At 46.1% G+C, this 19588-nt stretch overlaps 1 protein-coding gene and 2 long non-coding RNA genes across 19 annotated transcripts in view; 1 reads left to right on the top strand and 2 right to left on the bottom strand.

Annotated features, from left to right (window-relative positions):
- HLCS (holocarboxylase synthetase) overlaps positions 1-19588 on the top strand; it is a 224918-nt gene that overhangs the window by 7471 nt on the left and 197859 nt on the right. For 9 of the 17 annotated variants that reach the window (XR_015167038.1, XM_086409407.1, XM_086410780.1 and 6 more), the window contains exon 1: positions 16592-16834. The exons of 3 other annotated variants lie outside the window; for them this stretch is intronic. Coding sequence is in view for 8 of the 14 variants with exons in the window: in XM_086409407.1 (XP_086265533.1) it covers positions 16640-16834 (195 nt within the window). In the remaining 6 variants the exon portion in view is untranslated. Of the gene's footprint in view, positions 1-5842; positions 6083-6270; positions 6443-7695; positions 7750-16591; positions 16835-19588 lie in introns of those variants that run through there. 5 more of the 17 variants (XM_086409960.1, XM_086410131.1, XM_086409867.1 and 2 more) reach the window with 5 other exon arrangements.
- On the bottom strand, positions 1959-6675 carry LOC147378919 (uncharacterized). Its single transcript, XR_015167482.1, has 2 exons — positions 6498-6675; positions 1959-2265 (listed from the first exon to the last, which is right to left on the bottom strand). It is a non-coding gene; the product is annotated as an uncharacterized LOC147378919 (long non-coding RNA).
- Positions 14284-16270, bottom strand: LOC147378920 (uncharacterized). Its single transcript, XR_015167505.1, has 2 exons — positions 16058-16270; positions 14284-15649 (listed from the first exon to the last, which is right to left on the bottom strand). It is a non-coding gene; the product is annotated as an uncharacterized LOC147378920 (long non-coding RNA).

Genomic DNA, 19588 nt, shown 5'->3' on the forward strand with positions numbered 1-19588 from the left:
GAGATATTTCCATTAGTTAAATGGGAAACTTCCACAAAGTTGTGTCTGACTCTTGGGACTCTATGGACTATAGCTGCCAGGCTCCTCTACCCATGGATTTTCCAGGCTAGAATACTGGAGTGGGTTGCCATTTCCTTCTCCATGGGCCTGATTTTTAAAAACATGTTTATGTTGCGGATCTTCTCTGTTGGTCCAATGGTTAAGACTCCATGCTCCCAATGAGGGGGGTTGGGTTTGATCCTTGGTCAGGGAACTAGATCCCACATACTGCAATTAAGACCTGGCTTAGTCCAAAAAAATAAAGTCTAAGTCACGAAAGACAAAGATTAGGGAACTGTTCCAGAGTAAAGAGGAATAAAGAGACATGACAACTCCAGTGAAAAGGTGTAACTTTGAAGTGGGAAAAATGTTGCATAAAGGATGTTATTGGAACAATTGGCAAAATGTGAATATGGACTCGGTCGTAGATGTTAGCATTGGATCTATGTTAATTTTCTGAACTTAATCATTGTAGGTTGGTTACCTAAGAGAGCCTTCTCGTTCTTAGGAAATAATCCCTAAAGTATTTGTGGGTGAAGAGTCAAGATTTCTGCAACTTAATCTCAAAAGGTTCGGGGAAGAAAAAAAAGTCTCTGTTTTGCTTTGTACCATTGAACTGGATATGCTACAATTTACACTATATGTTCTCTATTGTTGAACATTAAATTTTCCAATTTAAAAAATCATTCTTACAAACAATGATGCTATCAACATCTTTACGAATAGAAATTCTTTCTTTTGTCACCATTTTTAGTATAAATGCCCAGAATTAGGAATACCAAATCAAAGAGTGCCAGTGTTTTTAAAGCCTTTAATAAGAGAGTAGTAATTCAAGATGCTAAGAGTGGTTGATTTAATAGAAGGTTGTAAGTAACCATGGGAGGTGAGAGAACAGAGCTACAAATAGCAGGAGATTTTAAAAGCAGCTGCTCATGCAAAGGGCTCTCCCAGTCCTGGGAAACTCCCCGCACTATGGCAGGGGGCTTGCTACCCCAAAACGGCTGCTGTAAGCATAGCGTGGGGGGTTTTCCAGCAGACTTTTTCGGTTAGCAACTTCCCTACCCTTGTCCTAGGACTCATGGGTCTAATCCAAACCACCATGACCTAAATCTAGACTTTGGACAATAAGGGATTTGTGCCTCCGGAGGATTCTTCTGGCTAAGAAACACAATGTGATGCTTTGTGTTCAGGAACCTCATGACTCTGCAAGATAGCTGTGAACATTAGTAGAAATCTAAAATAAAAAAGAAAGAGTATTTGGCCTAAAAGATACTGAGTTGAAATAAAAACTGCTAGTAATGGGAGTGTAAATTGCTTTAACTACTTTGGAAAACCGCTTAGTGTTATGTTTTTAACACTCAACATTAACTTGATCCAGTATCTCCTATCCTAAGTAGGTGTGTTCCCAGAGAAATGCTTCAACATGGACTCCAGAGAGGCAAGTAAGGGAATGTTCAGAGCAGCATTACTTGTCAGAGCAAATGAACTGGAAATAACCCAGTGTCCATCAACAGGACAATGGCTAAACAATCTATGGTAGAACAGAATATTATATAGCAGTGAAAATGAATAAAGTCCAGCTATGCAAAATTATGCGGCTTCCCAGGTGGCTCAGTGGGTAAAGAATCTTTCTGCAATGCTGGGGACACAGGAGACAAGGGTTCGATCCCTGGGTTAGGAAGAACCTCTGGAGAGGGAAATGGCAACCTGCTCCTGTATTCTTGTCTGGAAAATCCCATGGACAGAGGAGCCTGGCGGGCTACAGTTCATAGGGTCACAGAGTCGGACACAACTGAAACGGCTTAGGGCACACGCACAGTTATATGTGTGAAGCTTAGAAACAATTAGTGACAAGGCTTAGAAGGTTCCTTTTTGAATAATATTTTTGAAGCTAAAAAACTTGAGCTTTTAGGGACGTATTTATTTGTATTAAGATTTTCTTTTATTAAGTTTATGGATTTACTCATTGATTTTTGGCTGCACTGGGTCTTCCTTACTGTCCGTGGGCTTGCTCTAGTTGCGGCGAGCGGGGCTACTCTGTGTTATGGTTGGAGGCCTTCCCATTGCGGGGGCTTCTCCTGTTGCAGAGCTCAGGCTCCAGGCACACGAGCTTCGGTAGTTGTGGCTCGCAGGCTTCGCAGCGGGGGCTCAGAAGTTGTGGCACACGGGCTTAGTTGCTCCATGGCATGTGGGATCTTCCCAGACCAGGGATCAAACCTGTGTTTTCTGAAACGGCAGGCGAATTGTTAACCACTGGGCCACCAGGGAAGTCCTTATAGTAAGATTTTTAAAAACAAAGTAAATAAAAATATAAAATTGAGGGACTGCCCTGGTGGTCCAGTGGCTAAGACTCTCATCTCTCAATGCTGGGGCCCTGGGTTTGATCCCTGGTTGGGGAACTGGATCCCACATACCACAGCTAAGACCCTGTGCAGCCAAATAAATAAAAATGAATTAAAAAATATATATATATATATAAAATTGAGGATAGTTAGGCATGGAGTATAGCAGGTAGGTAAGAAGTATAGCATTGTTGGCAATAATTTCTTTCTTTTTTCTTTTAATGTGCATTGTAATACTTTAAAGAGGGATAGCCAGGATGGAGTGTTTACCAGTTTATCACTTCATTTTATTTGATTTTCAAGCTTCTCCAGGGGAGGTGCTGCATTTCATGGGTGATGTAAACTTGGAAGGTAGTTAATAGTTAGGATGGCAGGTCCTAGTTGACTAAATCCAAGGGGCACAGGTCAACAGGATACAATTTAACAGGAGTAAACCTGTTGACATTGGTTTCAAATGTCAGCAGCAAAAGTACAGCTAGAATTAGGACCAGTGACTTTTTTTGTTTGTTTTGTCTTGGCCACGTGCATGACATGTGGGATCTTACTTCCCTGGATGGTGGATCAAACTTCCGCCTCCTGCGGTGGAAGCACAGACTCTTAACCACTGGATCACCAAGGAAGTCTAGGATTAGTGATTTTTTTAAAAAGAAAAAGTCTAGGATTTTATATGAATGCAGTTTCAGTAAGCTATCAAGCTCATTTGGCAATAATCTAGTTCTTAATGAGGGCTAGGTACATAATATTCATGTTATTACTAGATTTTGTACCTTACATATGTTACTGGAAATTCTTTTGAATGTGTTGCAGTTGAAAACATCACTGGTGTCTACTGTTTTTGCATGTTGAATTTGAAAATAGCAATGTAGATAAAAATCAAGAAACCATACAATTTTCTAATTGGAAGAGGCCTTCAAGATGATGGCTAATCTGAAAGGTAACCATTTAAAAATTATAACTACTAGGGAATATTTATAGTTTGGGAAATTGGGGATGACTCTAAACATAAAAGCAATGGTAAATGTCATGAAAAAAATTGAGGTTTTATTTAATTGAAATGTAAAATTGATACCTCAAAAATCATCTTAAAATTAAAAGGCAAATGTTAAACTGATTAAAAATGTGCCATAAGCAGGGACTACCCTGGTGGCTCACTGGTAAAGTCTGCCCTGTAGTGCAGGGGGCTTGGGTTCAATCCCTAGTTGGGGAACAAAGCTTCCTCGTGCAACTGAACCCAGAGCAGTGCAGCTCCTGAAGCCTGCATGCTCTGGAGCCCTCACCACAACTGGAGAGCCTGTGTGCTGCATCTAAGAACCCATACAGCTAAATTAAAAAAAAAAAAAGCCACAACTATATACCAGCCCAGCGTTGACGCCCTTAATACAACATTATGACAGCTTACAGAAAAACCTGAATGAACTTTTCGGCCAACCCAATATAAAGAACCCATAAAATCAGTAGGAAATACAGTAATACCAAAGTTGAAAAATGGCAGTGGACATTAGCACAATGAAGGAAACTATCGACAAAAGGAGAAAATAGCCTACGGAATGGAGAAGATATTTGCAAACAATATGTCTATAAGGAATTAATATCTAAGTGAATGCATATTAAGCTGCAGGTGCTTCGTATTGTACACCCAGAGCCAAATGAGTGACACTGTGATACAGTGATTATAGCCCCAGAGGTTGATTCCACAGTTTATTTTTTTGACGGTATAGTAGTAACTTGGGTCCTCAAAAAAAAAAAAAACAACAGAATTCAACATTAAAAAAAAAGTGTTTAAAAAATGGGCAGAGGACTTTAGAAATAGACGTTTTTCCAAAGACATACAGATGACCAATAGACTTATGCAAAAACGTTCCATATCACTAATCTTCAGGGAATGCTAAATCAGAACCACAGTGAGGGACTTCCCTGGTGGTCCAGTGGTAAGACTCTGCACACCCATCGCAGAGGGCACGGATTCAGTTCCTGGTTGGGGAAGGAAGATGCTGCACGCTGGGCGGTAAGGCAAAAACAAAAACAAAAACAACAACCCCTAAACAAACAATTCCCTGGTGGCTCAGATGGTAAACATGCAGGAGACCTGTTTGATCCCTGGGTCGGGAAGATCCCCTGGAGAAGGAAATGGCAACCCACTCCAGTATTCTTGCCTGGAGAATCCCATGGACAATGGAGCCCGGTGGGCTACAGTCCATGGGGTCGCAAAGAGTCGGACACACTGAGCGATTTCACTCACTAAATAAACAGTGACCCATGGTGATATATCACCTCTCACCTGTCAGAAAGGCTATCATAAAAAACAAGTATTAGTAAGTATTAGTGAGGATGTGGAGAAAACTTTTGTACAGGAAGCGACTTAAGTGTGCACATTCTACAGTAGTCCCTGGGAGCTCCCTGGCAGTCCGGTGGTTAGGACTCAGTGCTTTCACTGCCTAGGCCCTGTTTCAATCACTGGTGGGGAACTAAGATCCCAAGCCCCTCGATTGGCCTGACCAAAAAACAACAACAACAAAAAAAAAACCAGAGGAATGGCTAAACAGATCATGGATACTCAAACATGGACTATTTTGTAGCTGTCAAAATGTATCGGGTGTGGTGGAGATCTCAGCTTGAGGTTTTCTCTGACCTGGAGTTTATTCCTTGGACCATCCCTAAGCACTTCCCTGGAGGTCGAGACAACTGCTTTCCCCTTTGTGGGCATCTAATCGATCCCAGGTGTCAGTCCACTTCCCCCCATACCCCCCAATAATGAATTCCCTGTTTCCCCAAAGAGGAGGAAACCTCCAGTCCTTGTTTGAAAATGCTGTGTTGGAAGGGTTCAGAAGGGTTCACATGGCAGAATTAAGACTCCTTCATCCCTAGGGTGGGCTTCCCAGGTGATGTAAAGAATCCCCCTGCCAATGCAGGAACTGTAAGAGAGAAGGGTTCGATCCCTAGGTCTGGAAGATCCCCTGGAGAAGGAAATGGCAACCCACTCCAGTATTCTTGCCTGGAGAATCCCACGGACAGAGGAGCAGTCCATGGGGTCAGAAAGAGCTGGACACTACTGAAGAGACCTACCATGCAGGGACCATACCCTAGGGAAACAATGGAAATCTCCTATTGCTCTTAGTAAAGGAAGACTTAGTTAATACATCCAGCTCTCAGTTGTACTGAAAGGAGGAGTAATGCCAGGGAGGAACAGCAATCCACTGAGTAAACAAGTTCAGCTCTCTACTGTCCACCTCCTTCAGCCAACATCCTACCGAGGGGATCCCTATGCGGCGCCTCTCCTCTCTCCTTCATTCAGCAAAAGCTTCGGCCACCGTCACTGTGAGCTGGGAACACAGATCCGGGTCCCCGTCCCCAGGGCTTCCACACGTCTCCAGGGGAGGCAGACACCCTGGACCCGCAAGGGCAATGTGGGCGAGCAGAGTTGCAGGGCAGCTGGAAGGCGGCCTGTGCCACCCCCGGAGGTGACATAGTGACATTGAAAGTGAAAGTTGCTCAGTCGTGTCGAACTCTGCAATTCCGTGGACTGTCCATGGAACTCTGCAGGCCAGAATCCTGGAGTGGGTAGCCTTGCCCTTCTCCAGGGGATCTTCCCAATCCAGGTATCGAATCCAGGTCTCCTGCATTGCAGGCGGATTCTTTACCAGCGGAGCTACCAGGGAAGCCCAGTAACATTGAAGGCCTGAGCTAATATTTCAGGGTTTCAGGTAGGAGGATGCTGGGACGGGCCAGGTGGTGATCGATGCGGAAAGGGGGACGGAGGAGGGCAGTGGGAACGGTGCTCTGGAGCGTCCAGAAGCCCCAGCCAATGTGGTCAGCGGAGGCCGGAGCAGCGGGCAGGATTTGGGGTTGTGCCGGGCAGCGGGGCCCCAACCAAGGGGGATCTCCACCCGGCCTTTCCCACGGCCTGCTTCCCATGCCCCTGCAGCCACCTGCTCAGTCCTTGGGGGGAAGCCTCTGCCCCCACTCTACCCCCCAACCCACCCCCCCGCAATCGGGTGCACTGGCCGAGGGGTCCCGGGGCTTGGCCCACAGGCACCTGTTACTGAGGGCTCCCTCTTAACCAGGTAAAGGGCTGGGGCGCCCTGCGTGGGTTGGCAAGCAAGGGCTCGGATTTCCTACCTTTGATCTTGCTGTTTGATCCCCACCTAGAGAGACTTATTTATAGAAACCAGTCGTTCCATCTCGGCCTGCTCTCCGGCTTTTGCTGTTTTCAAGATGCCTGATGGGTGGCTGGGTGCAGGCTGCCTTCCAGCCTGCAGTCTTGCTCTCTGCGCGCTGCGTCCCAAGTTCCAATTCGGCAGCATTCGCCGCCCTTGGCTTCTCCAGGAGATGGCTCTTTTCTCCCTTCAGGGCCCTGTGGTTCCTGAGATGGCTTCTTGCTTTTCTACACTCTGAATTTCAATTTTTTTCCCCCACCAGATTTACTGTTATTTTCTTATAGACTTAAAGCTCTGGGGATGAAGAAGCAGGGTTTGCATAGAGGCCTTTTAAAAATCCAAGGTTGATTGCAGAGCAAGGGAGATTAACAAGGGGACATTGCAGCCTTGCCTCTGAGGAGCCTGGTAGTGGTACCTCTATGGGAACCAAATTCAGTGAAAACCGGGAAGCAAAGTCCAGGCTGGGGATGTGAGGGGCTGTATGACAGCTCCTGGCTTCCCCATCCACTCTTGCCATGGAACTTCCCTTTCAGACTCATGAAATTTCCAGTAGCAATGCTTTATAACAGGTATATGACTTTTACCCCCTCCCTTTTAAGCAGGGTTTGGCTTTCTCTAATCACTAAGTTGCAGTTCCCAGGGGAAAATGTTCAGGTTGGCTGAGAGAAAAGAGAAAATTATGATGTGATTCATCGGCCCCTTTTTGTGGCACTTTCAGCCACAAGGAGAGGACCTGACTGTCCTGGGTGTTACTGCAGTGTCTGCCATTTCAGGCTGAGTCTGCTTTGTTTGTTTTGGGGGAAGATCCATGAAACTTAGGATTGGTACAAGTATGACTCTTGAATTTTCATATAATTGCAGTGCTGCGTGATATGCAGTGATATGCATAACTGGATATGCATAACCAAGATATGTCTTGGTTTTATGATCTTTATGATTCTATACACTTGGAGATTCTTTTTTAATAACATTTTTTGATGTGGACCATTTTAAAGTCTTTATTGAATTTGGTACAATATTGCTTTTGTTTTGATTTTTTTGGCCTCGAGGCATGTGGCTCTTAGTTCCCCAGCCAGGGATTGAACCTGAACCCCCTGCCCTGGAAGGTGAAGTCCTTAATTTTTTTTTTTAATATTCTTTTCCATTATGGTTTATCATAGGATACTGAATATAGTTCTCTGCTATACCGTGAGACCTTGTTTGTCCACTTGGAGGTATGTATCCGTGAGTCTGCCTTTTAAGTCATCTTCACCTGTGTTTTGCTGGCCGCCACGCACACTCCCAGGGCTCTCTGGCTTAGGGCCCTTTCAGCTTCTGACCCTTCAGTCCCTTTGCTCTTCCAGTTCTCCCTTGATGCCCGTCTGCCTGTCCCTTGGTTCTTTCTTGGCCCCTTCTCATTGCTCAGATATGCCCTGGATGGGCCCTGGGCTGGGTGGGGAGATGCGCTGCCAATAATCTTTCTCATTTCATTAAAAAAAAAAAAATTTTTTTTTTTTTTTTTGGCCTGGCTGTGTGGCTTGTAGGATCTTAGTTCCCTGATTGAACCCGAATCCCGGCAGTGAAATCCCACAGCCCTAACTATTCGACCACCAGGGAATTCCTTTTCTCATTTAAAGTGTAATGGTTTTAGTCCGTTTCCCCATTCATTCGTTTGACCCCAATAACTCGTCCTCTAAAAGTGAGATTTTTCAGAAAACGGGACAGAATTGCTCAGAAGACAAACTTGGTGCTTGGAGGGGGTGAGGGGCAGCTCATCTCTTTGTGGTGTAGTCTCTGATCCACTGAGGTGGTTTAGACTTTTGAGGCTGCTAAGGGCTTTCTGAAGGAGCGTGGCATTGTTAGTTCTGGAAACTTACGGTACTGACCAGCCCAGCTGCCGGTCCTGGTCCTGTCTGATGGGCAGGTGACTCTTCACAGATGGTGACTCCCCTCCCCAACCAGGAAAACTTTTATTATGCGCCTGGGATATAAAGGACCATTCCCCTCTGCTGGATGAAGACAAGTTTGCTTTCTATGGAGAAAATTTTGTGAGTACTCCGCTCTCTAGTGGCCAACTGGGCGAAAGAGGTAACAGTTTTACTTCACTTTACAAACGGAAGTCAGGAGCCAGTTTAGCGTCAGGAAATGTTTGTGGAGCATCTACTGTGCTGTCACAGTGCTAAACCCCAGGGATATGGAGGTAAATGAGGTCACTGCTAGTCAAATCCTTGCAAATTGAATCACGGTGTAAATGTATTAGGATTTTTTTGAGAATTTTAGCGCTTGAAGGGGAAGTTAGAGATGATCTGGTTTGTCTCCCTTCTGCTTTTTTTAAACAGTTGAAAAACCAGGGTCCAGAGAGATGAAATGATGTCCTTAAGATGACATGGCCAGTTAGGGAAAGGGGGAAAAAATGCCAGTGAAATTCAGTGGACAGTCATCCTTTGATTTTCATAACTTATTCTGAAATACTTCTGGAACTTACCACAAAGTTGCAAAAATAGTACAGAGTTCATTTGCTCAGCTTCCTCCAGTGTTAATATCTTATACAACCATGGGTTTATCAAACCACATACATTAACATTAGCACAATACTATTAACTACGACTTCAGATTTCACCAGTTCTTCTACTACAGTTCTTTTGCTGTTTCAGATCCAGTTCAGGATATCACATAGCACTTCTTTACTTACCACATTGCATTTAGACTCTAGTTTTTAACTTTAGATTTTCATTACTGTTCCTTGAAACAGGAGTGAATTAGTGAGGTTCTGCTGCCGTCCAGACACTGTCAGAAGCCCCCTTTGTCTATGGGAGTAGGCTTGGTGTGTTTCCAGAGCCAGCTGTTTGCCCTGGAGATCTTGATGCCATCCTGCAGCAGCTCTGTGGGTGTGCTTGAACTCTGCAGTCCTAGCTTATCTGATCTGGGTGCAAATGGCTGTCCTTGGGGCTCAAAGTGGCACACCCTGCACTGTCTGCCACCATCCCCTCTTAAATTTATTTTTTAAATATTTATTTTTCTTAATTTGGCTGCGCTGGTCCTTGTTGCGGCATGTGGGATCTTCACTCTTCATGACGGCAGGCGGGTTCTTTGGTTGCGGCACAGGAACTCTTAGTCGTAGCAGGTCAGATCTGGTTTCTTGACCAGGGATTGAATCTGGGCCCCTTGCACTGAGACCACAGTCTTAGCTACTCGACCACCAGGGGAGTCCTGAGCACCTTTTATTTGCCAAATGGCTTTTTTGAAGAGCTTATTCAAGTCTTTAGCACACCTCCCCACCACCCCCTTTTTTTCCCTGACTTTTTCTTACTGATTTGGAATTTTGTTCTTTTGGCCACGCCAGGCAGCATGAGGGATTCTAGTTCTCCTACCAGCGATTGAACCTGAGCCCCATGCAGTGGAAGGGCTGAGTCATAACCACTGGACTGCCAGGCAAGTCCCTGGAATTCTTTATTATAGGCTAGGGAGTGAATCTTTATTGAGGATTTGTGTTTTGCAAATACCTTTTTCATTCTAGAACTGTGTCTTTCTCATAGTGTCTTAATGTGCATGTGAGCTCAGTTGTGTCCCCCTGGACTCTTTGTGACCCATGGACTGTAGCCCGCCAGGCTTCTCTGTCCATGGGATTTCCCAGGCAAGAATCCTGGGGTGGGTTGCCATTTCCTCCTCCAGGGTATCTTCCTGACCTAGAAACTGAACCTAAGTCTCTTTCTTGGCTTCCCTTGTGGCTCAGATGGTAAAGAATCCGCCTGCAATGCGGGAGACCTGGGTTTGATCCCTGGGTTGGGAAGATCCCCTGGAGAAGAGAAAGGCTACCCACTCCAGGATTCTGGCCTGGAGAATTCCATGGACTGTATAGTCCATGGGATCCCAAAGAGTTGGATGTGATTGAGCGACTTTCACTTTCACTCCTGCTTGGCAGGAGCCACCTGGAAAGCCATAGTGTCTTAATAGATATTTTTAATTTTATGTATCAATCTTTTTTTCTTTAACTTCTGGTTTTGGTATCTTGATCGACTAGTCCTCCCCTATCTGAGGTCACAAAAATATTCTTTATTCTGAAAACTTTATCGTTCTTCTCTCTTGATTCTCGTATGCCACATCTCCATCCATCCATCCATCCATCTTCCTCCTAAAGTACATCCTCTAGTGAGACTGTATGTAGTCAGCTGAAGTCTGAGGTCACATTTCGGAAAACATCTTTTTTTTTTGGTGCTCTACTTGAGTGATCGTTTGGGGAGGTCAACAGTTTTAGGTTGAGCTAGTTCCCTCAATATTTTGAATGTGTTATTCTATTGTTTTCTATCTCATTGTTCTGACTTTGGAAGCAACCTTCTTTCCCATTCCCTTTGGAGAGTGTCTCTTTCCTTGATAATCTTTAGTGACACTCTGCTGAATTCCGGTTTCAATTAGTATTGATAGCTCAGTTGATAAAGAATCCGCCTGCAATGCAGGTAAGACCCTGGTTTGATTACTGGGTCGGGAAGATCCCCTGAAGGGAAAGGCTACCCACTCCAGGATTCTGGCCTGGAGAAGTCCATGGACTGTATAGTCCATGAGGTCTCAAAGAGTCGGACACGACTGAGCCACTTTCACAACCTTATCTTAAAACTGATTTTTTCTTTAAAAATACAGTAACATTTTCTTGGCAATTTTATATATGTTTCATATTGTTGCAAGATTTATAGTAAATAAATTCAGTTGATTCTCCTAGTCAGTGTTATCTTGACCTATAATAGTCATGGTTTATTTTTACTGCGGAAAGATCAGGTAGTTAGCTGTTATCTTAGTATTTGTTGTTGTTTAGTGTCTGACTTTGACTCTTTGCCACCCCATGGCCTGTAGCCCGCCAGGCTCCTCTGTCCATGGGATTTCTCAGGCAAGAATACTGGAGTGGGTTGCTATTTCCTTCGCTAGAGAACCTTCCTAACCCAGGGATCAAACCCATGGCTCCTGCATTGCTGATGGATTCTTTACCACTGTGCCACAGGTAGCTATTAATTATATAATTAAGATATAATGACGCATTACATGTGTCATCATCGTAGGTTTATGTGAAAACTTAATTCTTGGGTCACAGTTCACATCTTGTCTTTACTGTCATCTATATTTTTAATTACAGACAACTCTGGTGTAGAGTCCTTTTGATAAATATAAAACTTTAGAAGCAGTAATAACAGTAGAAAAATAACCAAAGTTTACCAAAAAAAAAAAAAAAAGGTCTTCCCTGATGGCTCAAGACAGTAAAGCATCTGCCTACAATGTGGGAGACCTGGGTTCAATCCCTGGGTCGGGAAGATCTCCTGGAGAAGGAAATGGCAACCCACTCCAGTATTCTTGCCTGGAAAATCCCATGGACAGTGGAACCTGGTAGGCCACAGTCCATGGGGTCACAAAGAGTTGGACGCGACTGAGCAACTTCACTTTCACTTTTACCAAAATAAAATGCCATTAATGTAATAAATTTCTCAGCTTCACTGTATAATAAGAAATCATTTAGGGAAATTCAAAAGGCATTTAATATAAATTTTTCTTATTTGGAATAAACCTTTTCAAATACTGGGACTCAAATTAACAAAAATTTTTGTTTCTAACTGCATGTCTGTTTCTGCTTTGTAAATAACTTTACATCTTTTTTCGTATAAATGATATCTTAGGATATTTGTCTTTCACTTACTTCACTTAGTATGATAATGTCTAGGCCTATCTATGTTGTTACAAAAGGCATTTAATGGCTGAATACTAGTCCACTGTATATATGTACCATATCTTTATCCATTCATCTCTCGTGGACATTCAGGTTGCTTCCAAGTCTTGGCTATTGTAAACAGTGCTTTGGTGAATACTGGGGTGCATGTATCTTTGAATTACACTCTCCTAGGAGTGGGACTGCTGGATCATACGGTACAAAATTAACGTTTGAGCAAGGGTAGTGGTGGTGGTTGGTTTGGGCCTGGGCATTTGCTAATTAGCAAGATTTAAATAACAGCTTTGTCTAAGACTACCCAGATGCAGGGAATGACAGAGGTGACTTTAGCACTGCTTCTTGAACTCTGTGAATCACCTGGGGATTTTCTTCAAGTGCAGATGCTGATTCAGTGGTTCTGGGGTGGGGCTTAGGATTCTGCATTTACAGCAAGGCCCCTGTGATCCTGATACAGCCAAGGACCACATTTTGAGTAGTGAGGGGCTACACGACATGAATCACGTATACCCAGTACGATCCCTGATATCTTAGTTTTGCATCCTTCCCCTTTGCTGTCTGGGGATGATGAGCTAAGCTCCTTTCTGAGCCCTTTCCATCATTTTACATGGGATCATAAATGGGGCTTATTGTGTGACTTCTCTTATTCCTCTTCTCTACCTCCCTTACTGAGTTCCTTCCTGGGTGTGAATGGTATCACTGGTCTTCAATTCAATGGTTCAGAGGGACCTTACCCTCTTCTCAGTTCATCCTGTCCCTTATGGTCCCCATGCTTTGTAACCCAGAACTGGCAGATCCTCATATTTTACCACATTGCTTTAAAAAAAAATTTTTTTTTTGGGCTGTACTGGGTCTTTGTTGGGACATACAGGCTTCTCTAGTTGCAACACAAGGGCTCAGCTGGCCTGCAGCACGTGGGATCTTAGTTCCCCAACCAGGGATGGAACTCTTGTCCCTTGCATTGGAAGGTGGATTCTTAACCACTGGACCACCAGAGAAGTCCCTCTTAAGATGTTTTCTGAGACCCTGACATCCTAAAGCATCTAAGTGCAAACCTCTGAAGTTCTCATCTGGCCAGATGGAGTTACGGTGTCTGTGGGAAGCAGAGGGCACAAAGTTCTTGAGGAACTTGAAAAAACTCGGGCTACTTGTGACCTTCAGGTAGATGAGGTGACCTCTGCATTTCTAGCTGAGCCAGAATTTAGCAAACTCCAAGAAGGCTATTTGACGAGCTCTTCTAATAAAGCATTAGGGTTAGTCACTTGGTTAAATGATTCTAATTGAGTTAATTAATTTTGTCTGCACTGGGTCTTTGTTGCTGTGCATAGGCTTTCTTCAGTTGCACCAAGTGGGGGCTACTTGTCATTGCAACGCGAAGGCTTCTCATTGTGGTGGCTTCTCTGGTTGCTGGGCACAGGCTCTAGGCACACAGGCTTCAGTAGATGGTGGCTCCCTATTGGGCTTAGTTGCCCTGGTGGTAGGTGGAATCTTACTGGACCAGGGGTCCAACCCAAGCCCCCTGCATTGGCAGGCAAATTCTCATCCACTGTACCACCAGGGAAATCCCTATACTGCTGTTTTTTAAAATTTATTTCTTTGACTTCGTTGGGTCTTAGTGGCGGCATGAGGGATCCAGTTCCCTGACCAGGGACCGAACCTGGGCCCTCTGCATTGGAAGTGCAGAGTCTTAGCCACTGGATCACCAGTAAGTCCCTATGCTGCTATTTTAAAGCAGATGAATGTTCAGGTATGTTAAAAATAAGCCCCTGGATTAAGACAGACTTGGGAGTGGCCTCCCTGCAATCTGCCCTCCATTTACAGCAAAGGTGGGGGCAGGAAGTAACACAGAGAAAACCTCTGCTCTACTTGAGCTGAGGACGCTGTTCTTTACATACTGCCTTTAAAAAAAGATGAAGTTCCAGGGGAGAAACCTGTCAGGTTTAGGGGCCACCATGATTCTCTGAGGGGACAGGAACATTGAATCCTGCTTCCCTTTCTCTCTTGGTCATAGGATGCTCATAGTTAGGCTGGTGACCCACGTATTTAAGAACAGCAGGCCACCTTGTAGTGCTCTTCTGTCTTCCACTTGTTTCCTGTCTTTATTCTAAAAGAGTCCAGAAATACATATTATTATTGCATTGTGTGAATTTATGTCTTTTATCTTAAAATTCCTTTTGCTTGAAGGTGTAGTTCAGTTCAGTTGCTCAGCTGTGTCCCACTCTGCAATCCCGTGGACTGCAGCACGCCAGGCTTCTCTGTCCATCACCAACTCCCAGAGCTTGCTTAAATTCATGTCCATCGAGTCGGTGATACCATCCAACCATGTCATCCTCTACTGCCCCCTTCTCCTCCTGCCCTCAATCTTTTCCAGCATCAGGGTCTTCCCAATGAGTCAGTTCTTCACATCAGGTGACCACAGTTCAAAAGCACCAATTCTTTGGCCCTCAGCTTTCTTTATAGTCCAATTCTCACATCCATACATGATGACTGGTCAAACCATAGCTTTGACTAGATGGACCTTTGCTGGCAAAGTAATGATGTCTCCACTTTTAAATGTGCTGTCTACTCTTGCCGGGAAAATCGCATGGGCGGAGGAGCCTGGTAGGCTGCAGTCCATGGGGTCGTGAAGAGTCGGACAGGACAAAACTGAGTGACTTCACTTTCACTTTTCACTTTCATGCACTGGAGAAGGAAATGGCAACCCACTCCAGTGTTCTTGCCTGGAGAATCCCAGGGACGGGGGAGCCTGGTGGGCTGCCGTCTATGGAGCTGCATAGAGTCGGACACGACTGAAGCGACTTAGCAGCAGCAGCAGCAGGTTGATCATAGCTTTTCTTCCAAGGAGCAAGTGTCTTTTGATTTCATGCTGCAGTCACCATTGGCAGTGATTTTGGAGTCCAAGAAAATAGTCTGTCACTGTTTCCATCGTTTCCCCATCTATATGCCATGAAGTGATGGGACCAGATGCCATGATCTTTGTTTTTTGAATGTGAGTTTTAAGTCAGCTTTTTCACTCTCCTCTTTCATCAAAAGGCTCTTTAGTTCTCGGGTCATCTGCGTATCTGAGGTTATTGATATTTCTTTCAGCAATCTTGATTCCAGCTTGTGCTTCATCCAGTCCAGCATTTCATACTCCTTTCCCAATTTTGAACCAGTCTTTTGTTCCATGTCCAGTTCTAAATGTTGCTTCTTGACCTGCATACAGATTTCTCAGGAGGCAGGTAAGGTGGTCTGGTATTCCCATCTCTTGAAGAATTTTCCACAGTTTGTTGTGATCTGTACAGTCAAAGGGTTTGGCATAATCAATAAAGCAGGTGTTTTTCTGGCACTCTCTTGCTTTTTTGATGATCCAACGGATGTTGGCAATTTGATCTCTGATTCCTCTGCCTTTTCTAAACCCAGCTTGAACATCTGGAAGTTCCTGTAGAAGCCTGTCTTGGAGAATTTTGAGCATTACTTTGCTAGTGTGTGAGATGAAGTCGTCGTATAATCTAATAAAAAGTCTCGTCTTTTCCCACTTGGACTGGATGGCTGGTGTGTATCAACCCACTTCGGGCCCTGATAATGTTCAGTCGCTAAGTCGTGTCGGACTCTTTCGCGACCCCGTGGATGCAGTACGCAAGGCTTCCCTATTTTTGTATGGCGCTGGTTAATCAGCCCCTTCCTCAATCTGCGTCCGAACCCTCAAGGGTGGACGGCTGGACTCTGGCTTAACCCGGCCAGGCAGCCACTGGGCTTCCTCTTGGTCCCCAGCCTACTGCGCCGTCTGCCTTCTTCCTCCTTTACGTTGCCCCCCAGCCTCCCCCCAGAGTGGCCTCCCCCGGTCCCTTTCCACTCACCTCTCCTGGCACTGCCTGTCTTCTCCCTCCATAACCGCCCTCCCCACAGGCCTCCCTCCCTCTGGTTCCAGCCGCCCTTCTCCCTCCATCAACACGTCCTCCGTCACCCTCCCCAACTACCCCGCGGGCTCTTCCGGCGGCGCGGCCTCTTCCGGTCGGCGGGAGATGGGGGCCGGCAGGAGAGGTGGGCCGGCGGGAGGGCGTGGCCGGGCGGGGGAGGGCGTGGCCGACGAGAGGGCGGGGCCGGGTGCTTAGGCAGGAGGGCGGGGCCGGCGGGAGGGTGGTAAGGCGGGAGGGGTCGGGCGCTCTCTAGGGCGGGAGGCGGGGCCGGCCAGAGGGCGGGGCCGGGCGCTCGAGTGCACGGGCGGGGCGGATGGGAGGGCGGGGCCGGGCGCTCGGGCGCTCGCGGGGAGGCCGATGGGAGGGCGGGGTCGGGCCGGGACGGGGCGGAGGCGGGGCCGGAGGGCCTCTCGGTGGGGGCGGGCCGCTCGGTGGGGGCGGGCTGGGAGGGCGGGGTCGGGAGGGCCGGCCGGTAGTGCAAGCGTCCGGGGCCCGCGCTCTGCCGCCGCCGGCCGGCCGGCCATGCTCATCACGCTGTGCTACCTGTACCTGTGGGCGCGCTGGGGGCGCGGGCCGGCCGCGCTCGTGCGCGCCACGGTGCAGCGGCTGCGCGCCTCGCGCTGCTCCTTCACCTTCTGCAGCGCGGCCGCACCGCCCCGGGGCTCCCGCGTGTTCCTTAGCCGTGGCGGCCGGGTCTTCTGTGTCGGCGAGAGCCAGGTGGGCGGGCGCTGGGTGCGCGGCCGGTGGTGAGGGGCCGGGGGCAGGCTCGGTCGGAGGCACGCGGCCGCGGGGCTGGCAGGGAGCCGGGAGCGCCCCCCAGCCCGGACCCCGCGATCGGCCCTGGTGTATGCGGCCAGCGGGCCCCTTCCGCTTGCCTGGAGGCCTCGAGAGGCCGTGGGGTCCCTGGAGGACCAGCTTCGGGGCCTGCCCTGCACGCGATACCCTCGGGAGCCCGGAATATCGGGCCAGAAACCGATCGGATCACCTGTCCACGCGGTGCCCGGCGCGAGGGTCCGGACGCCTGGGTCTTGGCGGTGCCGAAGCGGCGTGTACCCCTGTACCTGTGCAGAGTCGATTAGCCCCTGAGCAGCGCCCGCCTCGAGTCCCTCCATCGTCTCTCGCCTGCCCTGGGCCGGAGATGTGGTGAACCCGACTCCAGAGACGCACAGCAAAATCCTCAGCTTTCTGTCGCCTGTTTCCGTGGTGACAAAAAGTGCCCTGCCCCCAGCTCCTGTCAGTTGCGTCATGTACCAATCCGGGCACCTACTCTTTAATCTTTGCATCTTTTTGCTTTCGGTTTGCATGCAGTCCGGTCGCCTTGGCCGAATACTTAGCCTAAAGTACAAGTTCAGCCGGCCCTGTCACTCACAGGATGACCTGGGGCGGCCGTTGCTTTAATCTCTGCAGAACAATAGTTCTTTCCACTCAGCTATTGGAAGTGAGCTTGCGAGGGCAGTGCTGTGCAGATTGCCATGGACATCACCCATATTGCTGTCATTAACATTTAAAAGTGTTTTGCTTTTAATGGTTTCTTGCTCTTTGCTCTTCCTCGTGAAAAGTTGGATCACTCTTGGCATTAAAATGAGTTTTTCTTTGTGTGTGTAAAAGCGTGCGGAAATTAAACTCTTATCCCAGGTTTGAATATTTTGTTGGGGTTATGCTTAGGTATGCCATTGTACTTTGCTGCTACAAATCAAAAATACCCATTCTTGTTGATATACTATATAACACAGAATATGAGTGATTTTTGTCAGTTCTGAGAGAGTGCGTGTCTAATATCGCCTAGATGTTCATTCATTACATTCAGTAGATTCCTGAGCGAAGGACGGCTTAATTCTTTTAAGGAATCCTGATTGAGAAAGATGATAATGAAAAATGCAAGGGTGGATTTTTCTATAATTTGTTGCTGCTAAGTCGTGTTTGACTCTTTGCCACCCCTTGGACTGCAGGCTCCTCTTGTCCATGGGATTCTCCAGGCAAGAATACTGGAGTGGGTTGCCATCTTCTTGACCCAGGTATCAAACCTGCGTCTCCTGCATTTCAGGCAGATACTTTACTGCTGAGCCACCTGGGAAGCCCTTCTTTTATAAGTAGTGGTTTCCAAACTGGATTCATTTACTTAAAAATTTAGAGTAGAAATTTTGAACATCCAAAAATAATGAGAAGTGAGATGCAAATGTCTTTAGTTTTCTTGGGAGACAGTTTTACTTTTGCACATCTCCATGACTTCATTGGGCTTCTGTTAACTTTGATAACTGTTAACTAAAGCTTTTCAGCCCTTGCTTACTGCTCTAGCTGGGTTTAGGGGTACCTGGGCTAAACCGGTTTTGGGCTTTTGGGTTTTTGTTTGCTGTCCTTCTTAGAGCTTTGCCCAGAAATCACTATTTCACAGAGATGTCCCCTAGTCCACACTAGATGTGACCAGTTAGCTCTGTATCCTCATAGACTTTAAGTCGCCTTTCAAATATGAAATTCAAATTCAAATATGAAATTCCAGTTTTTATCTTTTTTTTCATTGTGACGTTTATTTTTTTCATTAAAAAACTATTTATTTGGCTGTGCTGGGTCTTAGTTGAAATACACAGGATCTTTGATCTTCTTTGTAGTATGTGGGATCCTTCCTTTTGGCATGTGGGATCTATTTCGTATACCAGGGATGGAACCTGGGCCACCTGCATTGGGAGTGCGGAGTCTTAGCCACTCGACCACAGGGGAAGTCCTCATTTTTATTTTCATTTTTTAAAAATTGAAGTATAGTTGATATACAATGTTGTGTTAATTTCTGCTGTACAGCAAAGTGATTCAGTTATATATATATATTCTTTTAAAAATTATTTTTCATTATGTCCAATTTTTATCTTTTTCTCCCTAGAAATTGGGTCTGTTTGGCTTAGCAGCTTGACCTGTAATAGTTACTCAATGTTTCACTGAATAAAGTAGTGGTTGCTGGGCTTAATTAAGCTCTGTTTGAAGCCTGCAATTGGGAAGTTTGGTTATTTGTGATTAGCTACTGTTATTTTAAGACTGAAAATACCGTGGGGCTGATGATTTGGTTCAATGGATACCTTATTGTCAGTCTCCCTGGGCCGAAGTAACTTTACAGAACTGAATCTTATGCCTTTGCGGTCTCCGTATTTTATATACTTAAAATCAGATGCATAAAAGTACCATATGTGTATGTTTATGTAATCAAAGGTCCTGCAAGAATTAAGTATCACCAAAGATAGTTTATACAAACTGGAACTTTGAAGCTTTTTGTTTAATGTACATATTTTCTATGGGTAAAGTGGACAATCTTTTAAATTATTTTGCTCTTTTAAAAAATTTTTACTTATTTTTGGCTGCACTGAGTCTTCATTGCTGTTCGGGCTTTCTATAGTTGCAAGCGAGCGGGGTCTGCTCCTCAGTTTCAGTGAGTAGGGGCTACTCTAGTTGTGGTGGCTTCTCTTGCTGCACAGCACGGTCTCTAAG

The sequence above is a fragment of the Bos grunniens genome, chromosome 1, assembly GCF_055505025.1.
Source record: "Bos grunniens cultivar Pamir isolate PY7600 chromosome 1, Bosgru_T2T1.0, whole genome shotgun sequence".
NCBI classification, from domain to species: domain Eukaryota; kingdom Metazoa; phylum Chordata; class Mammalia; order Artiodactyla; family Bovidae; genus Bos; species Bos grunniens.